Source organism: Pristiophorus japonicus, chromosome 16, assembly GCF_044704955.1.
Source record: "Pristiophorus japonicus isolate sPriJap1 chromosome 16, sPriJap1.hap1, whole genome shotgun sequence".
Taxonomy (NCBI): Eukaryota; Metazoa; Chordata; class Chondrichthyes; family Pristiophoridae; genus Pristiophorus; species Pristiophorus japonicus.
This window is the reverse complement of record NC_091992.1, coordinates 79,505,318-79,525,728: the sequence shown is the minus strand read 5'-3', so window position 1 is coordinate 79,525,728 and position 20,411 is coordinate 79,505,318. Positions and strand designations below refer to the sequence as shown.

At 46.2% G+C, this 20,411-nt stretch overlaps 1 protein-coding gene across 6 annotated transcripts in view; it reads right to left on the bottom strand.

Moving 5' to 3' along the window:
* tmem94 (transmembrane protein 94) overlaps nucleotides 1-20,411 on the bottom strand; it is a 168,550-nt gene that overhangs the window by 110,897 nt on the left and 37,242 nt on the right. For all 6 annotated transcript variants that reach the window (XM_070857485.1, XM_070857484.1, XM_070857482.1 and 3 more), the window contains 2 exons: nucleotides 2,008-2,124; nucleotides 13-140 (listed from right to left, as the gene is read on the bottom strand). In XM_070857485.1, the coding sequence (XP_070713586.1) occupies nucleotides 13-140; nucleotides 2,008-2,124 (245 nt within the window). The remainder of the gene's footprint in view (nucleotides 1-12; nucleotides 141-2,007; nucleotides 2,125-20,411) is intronic.

Sequence of the window (20,411 nt, the reverse complement as noted above, 5' to 3'; positions counted from 1 at the left end):
GGTATCGCTTACCTTCCGTTTGGTTGGCTGCCATAGCAACACAGCAGTAAGATGGCAGCCAGCAGCATGAGCGCTGCCCCTGGCCAGTGGAAGCTGGAAGATCTGTTGCTGGGGTTGAGGAAGCCCTTAAACCACACTTCCTGCAATAAGACAAATGCAGCAGTCAGATGGCCATGGAGATCACACACAGAGGCACATCAAACTTTAAATACTGAACAAAAAGGATTCGCACAGGATACCACTTACACAAACTGTGTAATACTGGTTTAGTTTCCACATACAAGACTTGAGTGAAAATATGTTCAGCTAGTTAAGATCACCTGCGGGACTGGAAATTAGATCATGAAAAAACAGCTACACTAGAGCAAAGGGCAGGGGCATTCTAAACTGAATTACAGTTACACTGGGGAACAATTTACACCAAGCTTTCCATTACTTTCTCTGTGAGTTATCAGGCAGAGAACTGATGGAGGGGCTCAGAGGACATCATTATCCACAAGAGTGGTTTGCGAATGTCCTTTGAACTCTGAGGCTGGTGTGATGGCTTCAATTCATTTCAAGATATCTAATGAGATACGGCACTTACTCACTGTGTGCTAACTCATTCCCTTCAAATCGTTTTCACCACTGAACACAGCTTTCTAGACTGATGAGGTTTATTTAAAAATGAAAGCAGTGCAATGTAACAGAGTAAAGGGCATGACACTTTTTAATAAAAAAATGCAGTACTTCAAGGGATACTGGATGGCAGGGCAGAACTTGCACTTTTTTCATTTTATTCTGCACCGCAATTTACAGAATCATTGTTATTCTGCGCAGAAGCTAGGTGGTGGGATATAAAGCAATTTAATTCAACTGAGTCTCCTGAAACTCAAGATTAATTTACCTTCGCCATTTAAACAAAATTCTTTAATGCAATACACAACGTTTCCCACATTACAACAGTGACTACACTCCAAAAGTACTTCATTGGCTGTAAAGCGCTTTGAGACGTCCGGTGGTTGTGAAAGCTGCTATATAAATGCAATTCTTTCATTCTTTTACATTGAGTGTAGTGTTGACCAGTAACCTTATTTTCAGAGCCAGGGTACTGAAGAACTTTTAACTGTTCGCTGCAGAGGAACTGCACAGTACTTCATAGATTACCAGGCCATTTTTAGAGAATGAATTATGGAGAGATTCACCTCTTTCATATTAGGTATGAGGATCAACAATTATTCATTTAAAATTTAGTCAAAACCAAATATTGTGTTATGGGCAACCAGCATTGGTTAAAATCATGTACTCTTGATATCCATAGGGTTGGGGGGGGGGGGGGAATGGGAGGGGGTAGTGGGGGGAAGAGAGGGAGTGGATAGATGAAGAGCCTGTCTCACCACCGATTCATACAGCATCCCAGCAACAAGTAAAAGTCAATAAGGCAAAGTTATTCAACAACAACATGCATTTATATAGCACCGTTTAACTTAGTAAACCCTCCCAAGGCAGTATAATCAGACAAAAACATTGATACTGAGCCAAAGGAGTAGACAACAGGACAGGTGACCAAAACCTTGGACAAAGAGGTAGGTTTTAAGGAGCGTCTTAAAGGAGAAGAGACGTTATGGGAGGGAATTCCAGAGCTTAGTGCCGAGCCAGCTGAAGGCACAGCCACCAATGGTGAGGAGAAGGAATTGCACAAGAGGCCAGATTTGGAGAAGTGCAGAGTTCTCAGAGTGTTGTAGGGCTGGAGGAGAATACCGAGATAGGGAGCGGCGAGGCCATGGAGGGATTTGAACACAAGGATGAGAATTTTAAATTTGAGGCGCCGGTGGACTGGGAGCCAATGCAAGTCAGCGAACACAGGGGTGATGGGTGAACGGGACTTGGTGCGAATTAGGATACAAGGAGAGTTTTGAATTAGCTCAAGCTTATGGAGGGTGGAAGATGGGAGACCGGTCTGTAGAGCATTGGAATAGTCAAGTCTGGAGATTAACAAAGTCACTAGAGTTTGAATCATTACGGTACCTTCCAGGAATCCTTTCTCAGCTGCTTCTGGTGCTCCTCCAGGATTGCCGTGAGCTGGTTACGTAGCACCGTTAATGCCTTCCTGGTGGAAAGGCCCAAGTTTGCGATCATCTCATCCTGTGAAATAATCGGAACAGAAAGATTTAACTGATGCCCCTTATTCACACAATGGGTAGCTTATCGGATGACCAGGGACTGACCTAAATGGACGGAGTCTCTGCTGGCAACTCGATGATTAGGATTTCGGTAAGATATGATTGACAGGGTCTGAAATTATTTATTATGCACAGTTCAACTGTGAAAAACATACAGCAATACAATTTTAAATTCTATTTTTCCAAATTTAGGGTAAGGCTGGAAAGACCATTTTATAACACTGGGGTGATGTACAGGTGGTTTTGGGTCTGTCACTGGTCGGTACAATTTGAGATAATTAAGAGTATCGTACCAAAAGTAAGATGCGCAAAGTACCCCCCCCCCCACCCCCCACCCCCAACCCACGCCCTTGTTGTAGAAGAAAATTCTTATTTCTTCAAAGTTTATTTGACATTTGCCATTTTCCTACATCATAGATCCTTGTGTGGGCTCTCCCTCTGTGCTGAAGTAGGTTTGCATTTCGTCCTCAACATTCAGGGACAGAGAAAATTATTGCACAGAGATGGGAGCATCCCATTACATAACATAACAAGCAGGAGGACATTCAGACCTTCAAGCCTGCTCCGCCATTCAATAAGATCATGGTTGATCTAATAACTCAACTCCACTTTCCCGACCCTATCCACATATCCCTCAATTCCTTTATTATCCAAAAATCTATTGCTCTCTGTCTTGAATATACTCACCGACTGAGCATCCACAGCCCTCTGGGGTAGAGAATTCCAAAGATTCACCACCATTTGAGTGAAGAAATTTCTCCTCATCTCAATCCCAAATGGCTGACCCCTTATTCTGAAACTGTGACCCCTGGTTCTAGACTCCGTAGCCACCATACTTCTAAACGCTAGGAAATATAAGGTTAGGCCACTCAATGAGGAACTCGTGCCCCAGCACAGATTTAGCTCCAGTACACTTGAGAGACAGGTGTTTGGATTGGGGCCATCGCTGCTTCATGGGCACAATTCCCAGACAGCTTTGCAGCTCGAGGTGCTGGATAAACGGATGTAATTAAACGTGGTGGGTGATGAATTGAGCAGAGTTTTCCATGACCTCATGGCACGGCCATACAAAAGCCCCCATCCTGAGCTCAGCAAGACAATCAGATCAATGGTGGAACAAGACCAGCTCTGTGTGTGACTATCAAAGCATCACAAATCCTCTGCTATGCGGCTGCTTGGAACTGGTATAATTCCTTCTCGAGCATCTCTTCTACCTGTTGCTGGCACTCGGGCTTTATTTAATACAGTACTACAGTAGTGCCAAATGACCCAAATCCCAACTGCATATGATCAAGGCTTCAGAACGTTGCTAGCGTTTGGTTAAGCTCTCCACTTTACTTCATGTGTACATGCTGAATCGCTGAATCTATACAGGTTGAACCTCCTTTATTTGCGGGACTTGGCCTATTCTGGATTTTACTGGACGAGGGGTGGTCATGTTAAATTGGATGGTACAGGTACTGAGCAAGGGAATATCAGGGCTGGCTGGCTTAGGGCTGGGAGCGTGGCCAAGAGATTATGTGGGTGGTGGATCCCGGGGTCAGGCCAGCGATTGTGGGAGTCGGTAGCGAGGAAGGACTTAAATTTATTCATGTCGGAGCTCTGCGCATGCACCACCCAGTGGCCGGGAATGGTTCTGGATCATCATCATCATAGGCGGCCCCTCAAACGAGGATGACTTGCTTCCACGTGAATTCACAGATGTTTCAATGAAGGACCCAATGTTCCAGTCCTGAACTCCAACTGAGGGGGTGAGGTTCAACCTGTATATATTAATACTGCATCATTCGACCCCGTGCAATTCTGTCATCAGATTTCAGTTTGTGGTTTTATATGCTTATATGTTAGTCAGCGTACATCATCTTTAACTGCAGTTTTGCCTAGTTGGAGTGCTTGCTCTGTTTGCTAATGAGACAGTACTAGTCAGTTTCTTTTTATAACTATATCAGCACCTGTCCTAGCTGTTAGTCACACCATGACCTATAGTCACTCGACAAATAAGTGAAAACAAAGTTGGTCCAGCAAGACCAGCTCCCAAAGCCCTTAATTCGCAATAAGAATCAATGAAAGACAAATTAAAAATGAGTTTTCCAGCTTACATCCACAGTAAACTACCAGTCTTCATTTCAAATTCACGTTAAAAACACTGTGCTTTTTAAATAATTCTAATGAATTCTATCTGAAGCATTAGATAACATACAAGGCACTATATAAATGAAAGTCTTTGCTTTTGTGGTAATGCGCATCACTCTCTCAAGTATTGTTCCGATTTTCATTTTATTTTCTTATTTTCAATTTCTTTAGGTCGATGGTAATCATGACCAAAAATTAAGTGTCATAATAAAGAGAAATAAAAAGGCTGCATTTATATAGCACCTCAGTGTATGTCTCAATCATTCAAACCATTTCAAACACAATGAGTTGCTCTGAAGTGCGGTGTAATGTTATGCAGATTAAGGTTACAACAATGCTTCATCAGCACGATCCTACAACTGCAAACAAGATAAAGAAAAAAAGACAGACTTGGATTTATATAGCGCCTTTCACAACCACTGGACATCTCAAAGCGCTTTACAGCCAATGAAGTACTTTTAAAGTGTAGCCACTGTTGTAATGTGGGAATCACGGCAACCAATTTCCGCACAGCAAGCTCCCACAAACAGCAATGCGATAATGACCAGATAATCTGTTTTTTTTGTTATGTTGATTGAGGGATAAATCTTGGCCAGGACACTGGGGATAACTCCGCTGCTCGCCTTCGAAATAGTGCCATGGGATCTTTTACATTCACTTGAGAGAACAGACGGGGCCTAGGTTTAACGTCTCATCCGAAAGATGGCACCTCCGACAGTGCAGCACTTCCTCAGCACTGCACTGGAATGGGACTTGAACTCACAACCTTGTGACTCAGAGGCGAGTGTGCTACCCACTGAGCCACAGCTGACATGACTAGTTAATCTATCTGTTTGGTAGTACTGATTGGGGGAGGAATGTTGGTCAGGACATCAGAAGGACTCCCTGTTCTTCAGATAGCATTCTGGGTCCTTTAATGTCAACCGAACCACTGGAACTGGGAGATAACACTCAAGCTTGCCATCCTTCTGTCAGGCTTCAAGTCCTGACAGAAGGATGGCAAGCTCCAACAATAGGGAAGCTCCTGCAGTACTGCATTCAAATGTCAGCAGAGATTAGAAACATAGAAAATAGGTGCAGGAGGGAGTAGGCCATTCGGCCCTTCGAGCCTGCACCGCCATTCAATGAGTTCATGGCTGAACATGCAACTTCAGTACCCCATTCCTGCTTTCTCGCCATACCCCTTGATCCCCCTAGTAGTAAGGACTACATCAAACTCCATTTTGAATATATTTAGTGAATTGGCCTCAACAACTTTCTGTGGTAGAGAATTCCACAGGTTCACCACTCTCTGGGTGAAGAAGTTTCTCCTCATCTCGGTCCTAAATGGCTTACCCCTTATCCTTAGACTGTGACCCCTGGTTCTGGACTTCCCCAACATTGGAAACATTCTTCCTGCATCTAACCTGTCTAAACCCATCAGAATTTTAAACGTTTCCATGAGATCCCCTCTCATTCTTCTGAACTCCAGTGAATACAAGCCCAGTTGATCCAGTCTTTCTTGATATGTCAGTCCCGCCATCCCGGGCATCAGTCTGGTGAACCTTCGCTGCACTCCCTCAATAGCAAGAGTGTCCTTCCTCAAGTTAGGAGACCAAAACTGTACACAATACTCCAGGTGTGGCATCACCAAGGCCCTGTACAACTGTAGTAATACCTCCCTGCCCCTGTACTCAAATCCCCACGCTATGAAGGCCAACATGCCATTTACTTTCTTAACCGCCTGCTGTACCTGCATGCCAACCTTCAATGACTGATGTACCATGATACCCAGGTCTCGTTGCACCTCCCCTTTTCCTAATCTGTCACCATTCAGATAACAGTCTGTCTCTCTGTTTTTACCACCAAAGTGGATAACCTCACATTTATCCAAATTATACTTCATCTGCCATGCATTTGCCCACTCACCTAACCTATCCAAGTCACTCTGCAGCCTCACAGCATCCTCCTCGCAGCTCACACTGTCATCCAACTTAGTGTCATCCGCAAATTTGGAGATACTACATTCAATCCCCTCGTCTAAATCATTAATGTACAGTGTAAACAGCTGGGGCCCCAGCACAGAACCTTGCGGTACCCCACTAGTCACTGCCTGCCATTCTGAAAAGTACCCATTTACTCCTACTCTTTGCTTCCTGTCTGCCAACCAGTTCTCAATCCATGTCAGCACACTACTCCCAATCCCATATGCTTTAACTTTGCACATTAATCTCTTGTGTGGGACCTTGTCGAAAGCCTTCTGAAAGTCCAAATACACCACACCAACTGGTTCCCCCTTGTCCACTCTACTGGAAACATCCTCAAAAAATTCCAGAAGATTTGTCAAGCATGATTTCCCTTTCACAAATCCATGCTGACTTGGACCTATCATGTCATTTCTTTCCAAATGCGCTGCTATGACATCCTTAATAATTGATTCCATCATTTTACCCACGACCGATGTCAGGCTGACCAGTCTGTAATTCCCTGTTTTCTCTCTCCCTCCTTTTTTAAAAAGTGGGGTTACATTAGCTACCCTCCAATCCAGAGGAACTGATCCAGAGTCTATGGAATGTTGGAAAATGACTGTTAATGCATCCGCTATTTCCAAGGCCACCTCCTTAAGTACTCTGGGATGCAGACCATCAGGCCTGGGGATTTATCGGCCTTCAATCCCATCAATTTCCCCAACACAATTTCCCGACTAATAAGGATTTCCCTCCGTTCCTCCTTCTTACTGGACCCTCTGACCCCTTTTATACCTGGAAGGTTGTTTGTGTCTTTCTTAGTGAATACCGAACCAAAGTACTTGTTCAATTGGTCTGCCATTTCTTTGTTCCCAGTTATGACTTCCCCTGATTCTGACTGCAGGGGACCTACGTTTGTCTTTACTAACCTTTTTCTCTTTACATATCTATAGAAGCTTTTGTAGTCCATTTTAATGTTTCCTGCAAGCTTCCTGTCGTACTCTATGTTCCCTGCCCATATCAAACCCTTTTCCTCCTCTGCCGAGTTCTAACTTTCTTCCAGTCCCCTGGTTCGCTGCTATTTCTGGCCAATTTGTATGCCACTTCCTTGGCTTTAATATTATTCCTGATTTCCCTTGATAGCCACGGTTGAGCCACCTTCCCTTTTTTATTTTTACGCCAGACAGGGATGTACAATTGTTGTAGTGCATCCATGCGGTCTCTAAATGTCTGCCATTGCCCATCCACTGTCAACCCCTTAAGTATCATTCGCCAATCTATCCTAGCCAATTCACGCCTCATACGTTCAAAGTTACCCTTCTTTAAGCTCAAAGTGGCGTGAACCTTGAACTCACAACTTCCTGACCCAGAGATGAGAGTACTACCAACTGAGCCAAGTTGACACAATAATCAGTGTATAACATTAATGTAAAAGTACAGAGTAGGTGGGTAGAACAGTGGCAAATGGAATTCAATCCGGAGAAGTGTGAGATAATGTATCTGGGGAGCTTTAACAAGGCATGGGAATACAGATTAAACGGTAGGACACTGAAGTGTAGAGGGACAAAAGGACCTTGGCGTGCATGTCCACAGATCCCTGAAGATAGCAGGCCAGGTAGATAAGGTGGTTAAGAAGGCATACGGAAATATTTGCCTTTATTAGCCGAGGCATAGAATACAAGAGCAGGAGGGTTATACTTGAACTGTATAAAACTCTAGTTAGGCCACAGCTAGAGTACTGCATGCAGTTCAGGTCACCACATTACAGGAAAGATGTGATTGCACTCGAGAGGGTGCAGGGGAGATTTACGAGGGTGTTGCCTGGACTGGAGAATTTTAGCTATGAGGAAAGTTTGGATAGGCTGGGGTTGTTTTCATTGGAAAAGAGGAGGCTGAGGGGAGACCTTATTGAGGTGTATAAAATTATGAGGGGCCTAGATAGAGTGGATAGAACAGACCTATTTCCCTTAGCAGAGGGGTCAAGAACCAGGGGGCACAGATTTAAAGTAATTGGTAGAAGGTTTAGGGGGGATTTGAGGGGAAATGGTGGGGGTCTGGAACTCACTGCCTAAAAGGGTGGTAGATGCAGAAACCCTCACCACATTTAAAAATACTTGGATGTGGACTTGAAGTGCCGTAACCTACAGGGCTATGGACCAAGAGCTGGAAAGTGGGATTAGGCTGGATAGCTCGTTGTTGGCCGGCGCGGACACGATGGGCCGAAATGGCCTCCTTCCATGCTGTTGACTTCTATGGGCCCAAGTTTCGAGCCGCGCCTAGAACGGCGCAGTCCCGACCTGGACGCCCGTTTTTCACGCCACAAAGTGCGCCTAAAAAAACCTCCAGATTCTCCACCTCCCTGCAGGTCGTCTGGCCCTTGGCGCAGCGCAGCAGGAGCTGTAGGGGACGGAGCCAGGTCCCTGCGCTGAAAACAGTGCCGGGACCTCTGCACATGCGCGCTACAGTGGGCGCGCATGTTCAGTAGCTCCAGGCGCCCAAAACTGTGTGGGAGGGGCTGAAGCACGCAGCCCCTAGCCCTGGCCGAATGGCCTCACTGGGGCTGCGTGCATAAGGCTCCTCCCACGGCCAGCTCCTGCTTCCTCCAGACCCGACTTGACTCCCGCTTCCGGACCGGACCCGACGCCGACCTGACTCCCGCTTCCCCTCCCCCTCCCCCCCTCACCCCAGACCGGACCCGACACCGACCTGACTTCCGCTTCCCCCCCGCCCCCGGACCCGACCCGACTCCCGCTCTCCCCCTCTTTCCCCCCCCCCCCCCCCTCGGACCGGACCCGACACCGACCCAACTCCCGCTTCCTCTCCCCTCACCCCCACTCTCGCCCTCGGACCGGACCAGACACCGACCCGACACCCGCTCTCCCCCCCCGGACTGGATCTGACCTGACCTCCCTTCCCCCGACCTGACCTCCCTACCTCCGACCTGACCTCCCTACCTCCCCCACCCCGAACCGAACTCCCTCCCACCACCCCCCCGACCCGCGCTTCCCCCGACCCGACGCCACCTACCTGTAAAATCTGGTGCTGAGGACAGGCCCTGCCCGAAGTCTCGGGCCCGGCCCGTTCAGCCTCCCTCCCACTTCTCCTCCCCTCACCCCCCCCAATCTCCTTTCTCCCGTCCCCCCCAATCTCCTTTCTCCCCCCCCCAATCTCCTTTCTCCCCCCCCCTCCCAATCTCCTTTCTCCACCCCCCCTCCCAATCTCCTTTCTCCACCCCCCCTCCCAATCTCCTTTCTCTCCCCCCTCCCAATCTCCTTTCTCCCCCCCCCTCCCAATCTCCTTTCTCCCCCCCCCTCCCAATCTCCTTTCTCCCCCCCCCCTCCCAATCTCCTTTCTCCCCCCCCCCTCCCAATCTCCTTTCTCCCCCCCCCTCCCAATCTCCTTTCTCCCCCCCCCTCCCAATCTCCTTTCTCCCCCCCCTCCCAATCTCCTTTCTCCCCCCCCTCCCAATCTCCTTTCTCCCCCCCCTCCCAATCTCCTTTCTCCCCCCCCCTCCCAATCTCCTTTCTCCCCCCCCCTCCCAATCTCCTTTCTCCCCCCCCCTCCCAATCTCCTTTCTCCCCCCCCCTCCCAATCTCCTTTCTCCCCCCCCCCTCCCAATCTCCTTTCTCCCCCCCCCCTCCCAATCTCCTTTCTCCCCCCCCCTCCCAATCTCCTTTCTCTCCCCCCTTCCCAATCTCCTTTCTCCCCCCCCTTCCCAATCTCCTTTCTCCCCCCCCTTCCCAATCTCCTTTCTCCCCCCCCTCCCAATCTCCTTTCTCCCCCCCCCTCCCAATCTCCTTTCTCCCCCCCCCTCCCAATCTCCTTTCTCCCCCCCCCTCCCAATCTCCTTTCTCCCCCCTCCCCCTCCCAATCTCCTTTCTCCCCCTCCCCCTCCCAATCTCCTTTCTCCCCCCCCCCTCCCAATCTCCTTTCTCCCCCCCCCCTCCCAATCTCCTTTCTCCCCCCCCCCTCCCAATCTCCTTTCTCCCCCCCTCCTCCCCATCCCTCCCTCTGCTCCCCCCCATCTCTTGCTGTCAGAAACACAGACACTGACAGACAGAGAATGAGAGACACACACAGACAGAGAGATAGAGACACTGACAGAGACACACTGGTGGGGGGGGGGGGGGCATCCCAGCACGCTGTTGGAGGGCTCCCGGTGCTACAGTCGGTAAGTAGAAAATGTTTTATTTATTTTTTTGATTGATTTATTGGTTGATTTATTGATGTATTTATCATTTATTATTGATGATGGCTCTTTATTTGTAAAACTGAAGTGTTTAATGTTTGTAAACTTCCCTTTAAACCCCCCCCCCCCCTCATCCACCATTCCCTACGTCTGATTTGTAACCTATGCCTGATTTTCTAAAGTGTAGACAAGGTTTTTTCGAGCGTACAAAAATCTTCACTTACTCCATTCTAAGTTAGTTTGGAGTAAGTTTTCACTCATGAAACTTTGAAATCAGGCGTAAGTGGCCGGACACGCCCCCTTTTGAAAAAAAAAATTCTGTTCCAAAGTGAAACTGTTCTAACTGACTAGAACTGGAGCAAACTAAATGTCGAGAATTCCGATTTCTAAGATACTCCATTCTACACCAGTTGCTCCTAAAAATCAGGAGCAAATCATGTGGAAACTTGGGGCCTATGATTCTAGACCGTTACATTGGATGGCTCAGTGACAGTGCATCGTTGACACTGCTCCAGATATTGCATTAGTATGTCTTGCTAAAATTGCACAGAGCTTCGGTGCACAGTTTTAGTCTCCTTATCTAAGGAAGGATATACTTGCCTTAGAAGCGGTGTAATGAAGGTTCACTGGATTGATTCCTGGGATGCGGGGGGTTGTCCTATTGAGTAGATTGGACCTATACTCTCGAGTTTAGAAGAATGAGAAGTGACCTCATTGAAACATATAAGATTCTGACGAGGATTGACAGGGTAGATGCTGAGAGGTTGTTTCCTCTGGCTGGGGAGTCTAGAATTCGGGGGCACAGTCTCAGGATAAGGGGTAGACCTTTTAAAACTGAGACGAGGAGGAATATTTTCACTCAGAGTTGTGAACCTTTGAAATTCTCTACCCTAGAGGGCTGTGGATGCTGAGTCGTTGAGTATATTCAAGGCTGAGATAGATAGGTTTTTGGATGCTAGGGGAATCAAGGGATATGGGGATTGAGCGGGAAAGTGGAGTTGAGATCAATGATCAGCCATGATCTTATTTAACGGTGGAGCAGGCTCAAAGGACTGTATGGCCTATTCCTGCTCTTAATTCTTCTGTTTTTATCAGTTGGTTTCTTGTTCAGAACCCCTGCAGGATGCAGAGCTCGATAACAACGAAACACATTTTGGGTAAACTTCCTCCAGTCTCCACCATTGCTGGTCTATCTAATACATAAGAACATAAATAGGAGCAGGAGTAGGCCATTTGGCCCCTAGAGCCTGCTCCGCCATTTAATAAGATCATAGCTGACTGATCATGGGCTCAGCTCCACTCCCCTGCCCGTTCCCTTTAACCCTTTATTCCCTCATCGCTCAAAAATCTGTCTATCTCCGCCTTAAATATATTCAATGACCCAGCCTCCACAGCTCTCTGGGGAGAGAATTCCACAGATTTACAATCCTCAGAAGAAATTCCTCCTCATCTCAGTTTTGAATGGACGATCCCTTATTCTGAAACTATGCCCCTTGTTCTAGATTCACCTTTGAGTGGAAATATCCTCTCTGCATCTATCTTGTTGAGCCCCCTCATTATCTTTTATGTTTCAATAAGATCACACCTCATTATTCTGAACTCCAATGAGTATCGGCCCAACCTACTCAACCTCACTTCGGAATCAACCTAGTGAACCTTCTCTGATTGCTCCAATGCAAGTATACTCCTTCCTTAAATATGGAAACCAAAACTCTATGCAGTACTTCAGGTGTGGCCTCACCGATGCCCTGTACAGTTATAGCAGGACATCTCTGCTTTTATACTCCATCTCCATTGCAATAAAGGCCAACATTCCATTTGCCTGCCTGATTATTTGCTGTACTTGCATACTAATTTTTTGTGTTTCGTGCACAAGGACCCCCAGGTCCCTCAGTACTGCAACATTTTGTAATTTTTCTCCATTTAAATAAGAATTTGATTTTTTTATTTTTTCTGCCAAAGTGGAAACCTCACACTTTCCCACATTATACACCATCTGCCAAATTTTTGCCCACTCACTTGGCCTGTCAATATTCCTTTGCAGGTTTTGTGTGTCCTCCTCACAACTTGCTTTCCCACCCATCTTTGTATCAGCAGCAAACTTGGCTACATTATACTCGGTCCCTTCATCCAAGTCACTAATATAGATTGTAAATAGTTGAGGCCCCAGCACCGATCTCTGTGGCACCCCACTAGTTACTATAAATGACCCATTTATCCCAATTCTGTTTTCTGTTAGTTAGCCAATCCCCTATCCATGCTAATATATTACCCCCAACCCCTTGAACTGTTATCTTGTGCAGTAACCTTTTATGTGGCACTTTACCGAATGCCTTCTGGAAATCTAAATATACCACATCCACTGGTTCCCCTCTATCCACCCTGCTCATTACATCCCCAGAGAACTCCAGCAAACTTTTCAAACATGATTTCCCTTTCAGAAAACCATGCTGCCTCTGCTTGATTGAATTATGCTTTTCCAAATTTCCTGCTACTGCTTCCTTAATAATGGACTCCAGCATTTTCCCAACGACAGATGTTAGGCTAACTGGTCTATAGTTTCCTGCTTTCTGTCTGCCTCCTTTTTTAAATAAGGGCATTAAAGAAGGGTGCAATACGAGTTCTCACTACTGGTCCATACCTGAATCTAGATGTTCACATAGCTTGGGCCAGTGATGCCTTTGAATCCGCATGCTGTGGAGCTGAAGCACTATACGGTAATGTGCCATCTGTTTTATGAGTGAAGGGTAGTCACTTGCCACATATATCATCGGATGACATTACATTGCAATTTAAGCATCACTGCAAACTGGTTTCTGCTTTGTAACAACGCTAAAGTTGCAGTGGAGCACAACAGTGGAGTCAGGTCCTGATCAGACTCCAGATCGACCTGCTTACGCGGAGTGTGTGGGGTGTGTGTGAGCATGCAGTGCAGGACTCTCTCCTATGCAGGAAAACTCCAGACCAGAGCCAGTCAGTCTAAATGAGATGTCGCTGAGTAGAGCAGACACTGCAGCTGCTGGCCTCAGATCGATAGCTGCAGTGCAATGCACCTTCAGCAGCAGAGCGGCACCGATTTGGCTGTAGGTCACCTTCGCTCCAGGGGGATGGGAAGAGAATGATGCGCATCAACTTCAAAGGCATGCTGGGTGGGAGTGGGGGGGAGGGATGAGTGGAGAATTTCTATTTCCAAAGAAAGCAAACAGCTCATCAAAATTCGTAAGGTGATCCACCGGTCTATCCTGACTGAGCAGAGCTGCCGCTTTAACTGGCTTCAGCACCCCAAACACAAAAACAGGAGGAGGAACTTAGCCAGGGATCCCAATCGTGATTACTATCCAAGGTTATTATTCCCACTGGAAAATGTGCATTTGGTGGGAATTGTATCAGGCTCGGCTCGGATACTCTCTGTGGTATTGGTTGGGAGTCACGCACAAAGAATGGCCCGTTGGGTGTCACAGCTGTGTCTCGGTGGGCAGCATTCTTGCCTTTGAGTCAGAAGGTTGTGGGTTCAAGTCCCACTCCAGAGATTTGAGCACAAAAATCTAGGCTGACACTCCAGTGCAGTGCTGAAGAGACGTTAAACCGAGGCCCCGTCTGCTCTCTCAAGTGGACGTAAAAGATCCAATGTCACTATTTCGAAGAGGAGCAGGGGAATTAGCCCCAGTGTCCTGGCCAATATTTATCCCCCAATCAATATAACAAAAAAACAGATTATTTGATTATCATCACATTGCTGTTTGTGGAGCTTGCTGTGTGCAAATTGGCTGCCGCATTTCCCACATTACAACAGTGACTACATTTCAAAAGTACTTCATTGGTTGTAAAGTGCTTTGAGACGTCCGGTGATTGTGAAAGGCGCTATATTAATGCAATTCCTTCCTGTTAAATGGAGGCCACCCTGTGCCAGTGGACCTTTCTCAGCACGCGTCACTGAGGAGGGCAGATAAAGTAATAAATGCAGGGCACAAAAAAAAGCAACACTTTAGTGTAAAATATTTTAGTCTGCTGGGAATATTTATTTCTGAGGTACAGAGAAACAATTCCGGTTACACGTTTGCTGGCTTAACATACTATATATGTTGATTACACAGCCTTATATTAAAATGACTGCTGCCCGGGAATGTGTCATAAAACTATAATTTAATGAAGGAGTCAGATGTTGCTGTAAAATACAAGACCAAAAGTCTGGTGATTTATGGCCATCTGAAGCTGGGAGTTCTATTACCATCCATTAAATTTACGCAGAGCCCAATGTTATGGCCTCAACAAAATAAGAACAATGCAGTTAACCCTTAGATTGCTGCGGGATGCCTGTCATCCCTGGCCCCGCTGCTTTTTCAGCTCGCACTGTGATATTGAAAACCCTAATACAGTACTACATTTACTCAAATGTCACTTAATAAGTGTAATATTATCCCTCAAAGACAAACATTTTAATTGGAATATCATGTCGTTCCTCTTTTCCCCCATTCTTTGCTCATTTTTTTTTCTTAAAATTACATTTTCCCACCTTTCTATAGTTTATTTCCATCATCATCATAGGCAGCCCTCGGAATCAAGGAAGACTTGCTTCCACTCTTAAAATGAGTCCTTAGGTGGCTGCACAGTCCAATACGAGAGCCACAGTCCCTGCCACAGGTGGGACAGACAGTGGTTGAGGGAAGAGGGGGGTGGGACTCGTTTGCCGCACGCTCCTTTCGCTTCCTGCGCTTGATTTCTGCACGCTCTCGGCGATGAGACTCGAGGAGCTCAGCGCCCTCCCGTTTTACCTTCTAACTATCACTGTCCATTTGAGGTGGGAATTTTCTTTTTTAATGTTTTTGATTGGCTTTGGCTCTCCGGTCTAAGCCAATCAAAAAACAGAACAATGTGATGGGCAGGTGTAATGTTCTTCTGAGTCATAGGCCCCAAGTTTCCACATGATTTGCTCCTGATTTTTAGGAGCAACTGGTGTAGAAAGGAGTACCTTAGAAATCGGAATTCTCGACATTTAATTTGCTCCAGTTCGAGTCAGTTAGAACAGTTTCACTTTGGAACAGAATTTTTTTTCAAAAGGGGGCATGTCCAGCCACTTACGCCTGTTTTCAAAGTTTCGTCAGTGAAAACTTACTCCAAACTAACTTAGAATGGAGTAAGTGAAGATTTTTGTACGCTCGAAAAAACCTTGTCTACACTTTAGAAAATCAGGCGTGGGTTACAAATTAGGCGTAGGGAACGAGGTGGGGGGGGGGGGGGGGTGGGGGGAGGGAAGTCATTAATTCTACAATCAATCCTTAGTTATACTTATACAAATATTATACAAATAAATCCAACCTGAATAAAAATTTATAGCAAAGAAAAGATTAAATAAACCATGTTGCTACCTGTGTGAAATAGCATCAGCCTTCGAGCTGCTGTGCTTCAGGCAGGCCTTTCATGTTGGAGACAGGCAGGGGTGTGGCGTCAGTGTCTCGACGGCAGCGGCAGCAAGCTTCGAGCTGAGCTGCGGTGCTTGAGGCAGGCCTTCACTCTCTTCGTGGCTGGCCGCGAAGAAGCAACACCGGACGGACCCGAGGCCATTCGGCCATGAGATATCAGCGGCGTCAGTGGCTGGCCGGCAGCCGAAGAATCAGCAGCGGACCGACGTGAGGCCATTCGGCCATAGGATATCAGTGGCGTCAGTGGCTGGCCGGCAGCCGAAGAATCAACACCTGACACACGCAGCTCTTTATGGTGCTCGAGGCCATTCGGCCACATTTTAGGGGCGAAGTCAGTGGCTCGACGGCAGCCGAAGATATAGCAGCAGCGTTCGAGCTGTGAGGGGGACTGAGGCCATTTGGACAGGGAGAGGCAGCCACATCGACAGTTTTATATTTAAATTTGCAGAATGGGTGCTGCATTGTCAACACCACGTATTATGCAATGGTTTTACACTGACTTCCAGATCTCCTGGTATGCACCACTGCGCAGTAATCTTCTGCAACTTGGTTCCAGCGTTTCTTCATTTCTTTTGGTGGCACTTTTATGCGACCTCTGTTGCTGGTATCTAGCTCCTGCCATCTCTGCTCAATTATGTTGACTAATATCTCCACTTCCTCATGCAAGAAATTCTTTGGTCTTGGTGGACGTTGATCCATTGCAAAGTTGAATTGGCACTCTTATTTCTCCAAACACACAGTCCTTAATTTGCATGCACCAATGCAGCACCGGTTCTGCAAGTTTAGCAGTGAAAAGCTGAACTCACTGATTTCAGCAGGTGATTTATTCAGCAGTGCTGCTAAAAGCACTCCCTCACACACAGAAATATCAAAAAAAATTAAATGACAAGCCTTTGCAGGGGTCCAAGAAACAAATCTTCACTTTTTCTGCAGTCCTTTTAAAAATGGCCGAGTGCCAATGTTTGTGAGACTGCGTATGCGCGCACGCTCCAACGCGCACGCGCAGGGTTGCCGGCACCACGAAGGCTAATTTAAATTGTACCCGCCCCCGCTACTTAGAAAATCGGCACGAGTGTTAGGCTCCGCCCCCTGCTGTGAAGAGCGCGCCGTGCCAAGCAGACATCAGAATATCGGACTTTTTTTTAGGCGCAGTTTTCGGCGTGAAAAACAGGTGCCCAGCTCAGAGGTGCGACGTTTTCGCCGCGGGACGAAACTTGGGGCCATAGCTTCACCCGAGACTGGTTAATTTAACCCACGTCCTCTAGTTCTGCAATCACAGTACCAGTCAAACAGCGAACTCGCATCTACATGTCCTATGCCTCAACGTTGTATAGACCTGTGGGGGATGAATTCCTTTGACGGCTTTGCGGAAGAAAGGACTTGCATTTATATAGTGCCCCATCACATCGGAGAAACATCTCAGAGCACTTCACACAAATTACTTTTGAAGTGCAGTCACTGCAGGCATTGCAGCCAATGTGCACACAGCAAGGTCTGAACACAGCAATCAAATGAAAGAGTTGCATTTCTATAGCACTTTTCACAACCTCAGGACATCCCAAAGCATTTTACAGTCAACAAAGTACTTTGGAAGTGTAGTCACCGTTGTAAGGTAGGAAACACGGCGGCCAATTTGCACAGCAAGCTCCTGCAAACAGCGAATAATGACATCAGTGATGTTGACTGAGGGATAAATATTGGCCAGGACACCAGGCATAACTCCCCTGCTCTTCTTTGAAATAGTGCCATGGGATCTTTTAATGTCTTATCTTTGACAGTGCAGCACTCCCTCAGTACCACACTGGGAGTGTCAGCCTAGATTTTTGTGCTCAAGTCCCTGGAGTGAGAGTGCTGCCCACTGAGCTCCAGCTGACACGGCTGACTTGTTTTTTTGATGGTGTTGGTTGAGGGAGTAATTTCAATCAGGACACCAGGAGAGGTCTCTGCTCAAACTCCCAATAGTGCAATGGGTTATTTTGGGCCCACCAGCACAGACAAATGGTGTAGTGTCGATGTGATCAACGTAATAACTACCTTTACATTACAGACAAATGTCCGAGAGAGATGCCTCTTAATATCGGATGCCAACAAGCTTCACGTTGACGAAAATGAAGTGTGGCTATCAATACACAAGGGTGGGATTCAGGTAACACCAGTACGAAGATGTGAAACTTGTTTATTTTTCTATTCCTTCAGCGATAGTCTCAAGAAAGGAGGGAAAAAAAGATTTGAGTCAAATCTTGTCATGCCATCTCCAGACTGTCAACACTTGGTTATCATTTAGGAGATATTACAATACAATTTCAACAAAATATCACCCCCCTGGTTTTGTCTCGACTATAGCTTAAATGATATAAAAATAAAATAACACCAAATTTGTCAAACTTTGGAGGCCAAGTTGCTATAACGACATCATTCAAAGCTCTAAGAGATCAATTCTCCTCCAAATTCTCCCCCTTCCTCAAATGGTTATTCTTCGTGTTTGCCCCTAGTTAGTGAGCACTGACTATTCAACCACAATGAGCATCACCCCCCAGCTCAATCCTGTTTGCACTCAACGTCCACAGTTTCTAGCAGGTATCGGCAGGGTCAGATGAAAAAGGTGCAGAAACCATTTTGAGCAATTTGTGAGGAAAATATAACAGCGCCACCTGGTAGTCAGAGTGTGCAATTACAGAGTGACGAGTTTAGGTGGGCTGGGCGGTGTCCCATTATAAATGTGGAATTTTCAACACACTCGGGTGACAAAAGTACGACAAAAAGATGACCATGTGATGGAAGGTTTTGTAGATAAGTGCAAGATTTTTAATAAGATAATAGATGGTTAGGATCTGGAATGCACTGCCAGATAGGGTGGTGGAAACAGATTCAATAGTAGCCCTCAAAAGAGAACTGGATAAATACTTGAAGGAGAAAAAATTGTAGGGATATGGGGAAAGAGCAGGGGAATGGGACTAACTAGATAGCTCTTTGAAAGAGCTGGAGCAGATGGGCCGAATGGCCTCCTTCTATGCTGTACTATTCTATGATTCTGTGGCAAAAGGCAGCCGATATTTAGTGATAATAAGGCACTTATGAATCAAGAGGTTCTACTATTAGGAAGCTGGGAGAACACAGCTTACAAATTAATTTTCAGACAGTAGCTTATTGATCCATTTGCCCTACCCACCCAACTTTCAACGAGATTATTTTGATGCATTTCTGAATCTAATGACCGAGAATCCTGCAAACAGTAATATATCTCATCCCTTTTTGAACCCCATCAGTTTCTCGGTCCAATACCCAGGACACTTTTTGCCCAAGCTTCCCATTTCTTGTGTCATCTTTATATTTGAAACACAGCGAGAGGGACAGGTCGCGGCGTAAGCTAACCGCTGCTCGTGGCTCGTGGCTCTGCCCTCTTAGCTGTGGAATTGAGTCCGTTTATTGAACTGTTTTACAGCAGCAGGACACTGCGACAAAGGGAGCCATCACATCTCTCCTGGAGGTACTAACTTGCGCTGGACGCTGCCAGCCACTGAAGCACAGTTGGAACAGCAGGGAGCGTGTTTAACACCGAGCCATCAATAGAGCTGGTTGATCTTTATAATGCACTTGATGTTATTCAGACGCAGCACAGCACACCCGCAGAGTGCTAGAGCCAGCAAGACATAGGTGAAAGGATAATAAAATGGTGAGATAATCAAATGACCGGTACTATAATCGTCAGGATTTTTAAAAGCTCAACACTGCACATTACACAGTGACTCTTATACACTAAAGTGGGAGTGGTAGAGACGAGATTATCTGACCAGTGCACCAATCCAACAGCTCCCAGCCAACGGGTCTGCGTGATTTTAGATCAGCTCCGTCCTGGAAAAGCATATTCATGACGAGCTACTTAAAAATAATTGTCCATTTTCTTTCAGCTTAATCGTGTTTACTGAAACAACAGTAACGCAATGCTGTGTCTGCAGCACAAGGGTGCACGATAGATATAGATATAAAAATGATTGGGTGTAATCCACATGAATAGATCGGATTGTGGGTAATTACATCAAATTGATGCTTTTTGTTTACTTTAAAAACTAAAAGCAAAGGCAGCTCTGTTAATTGTTACACTAACCCGTGAAATTGCTGCAATAGGTTTTAGAACTCAAGGATAGATCTTCCTGGAATTTCACTCGGTGGATGATCCTTCCCCACCTGAACAGCCAACATTCATAGTACAGGGACAATCACAAAGAATTGGGCTCTGCTACTACAAAGTATTATGTGCTCAGTGTTGTTTAAAAAAAACACTATGGGGCTGTTCACACTGGACAGTTTTTACAGGGAAACCTGCATACTAGGGAAGGGAATATGGTCCAGGATAAAATGTAACATCATGTGCCAGCAACGCAGCATCTTTGGATGCATGCTGCTACTGCACAATGTTTACAGAAAGCAGTAAAGCTTGTCGAACTGATTTTTAACAGGAGCAATAAAGTCTGCATCTTCGAATATCTTAAAATAAGGTAACATGCACAGCCTTTTCGAAACAACCTCTTGGATTGTACAGAAGGAGCACATAGCATATTCA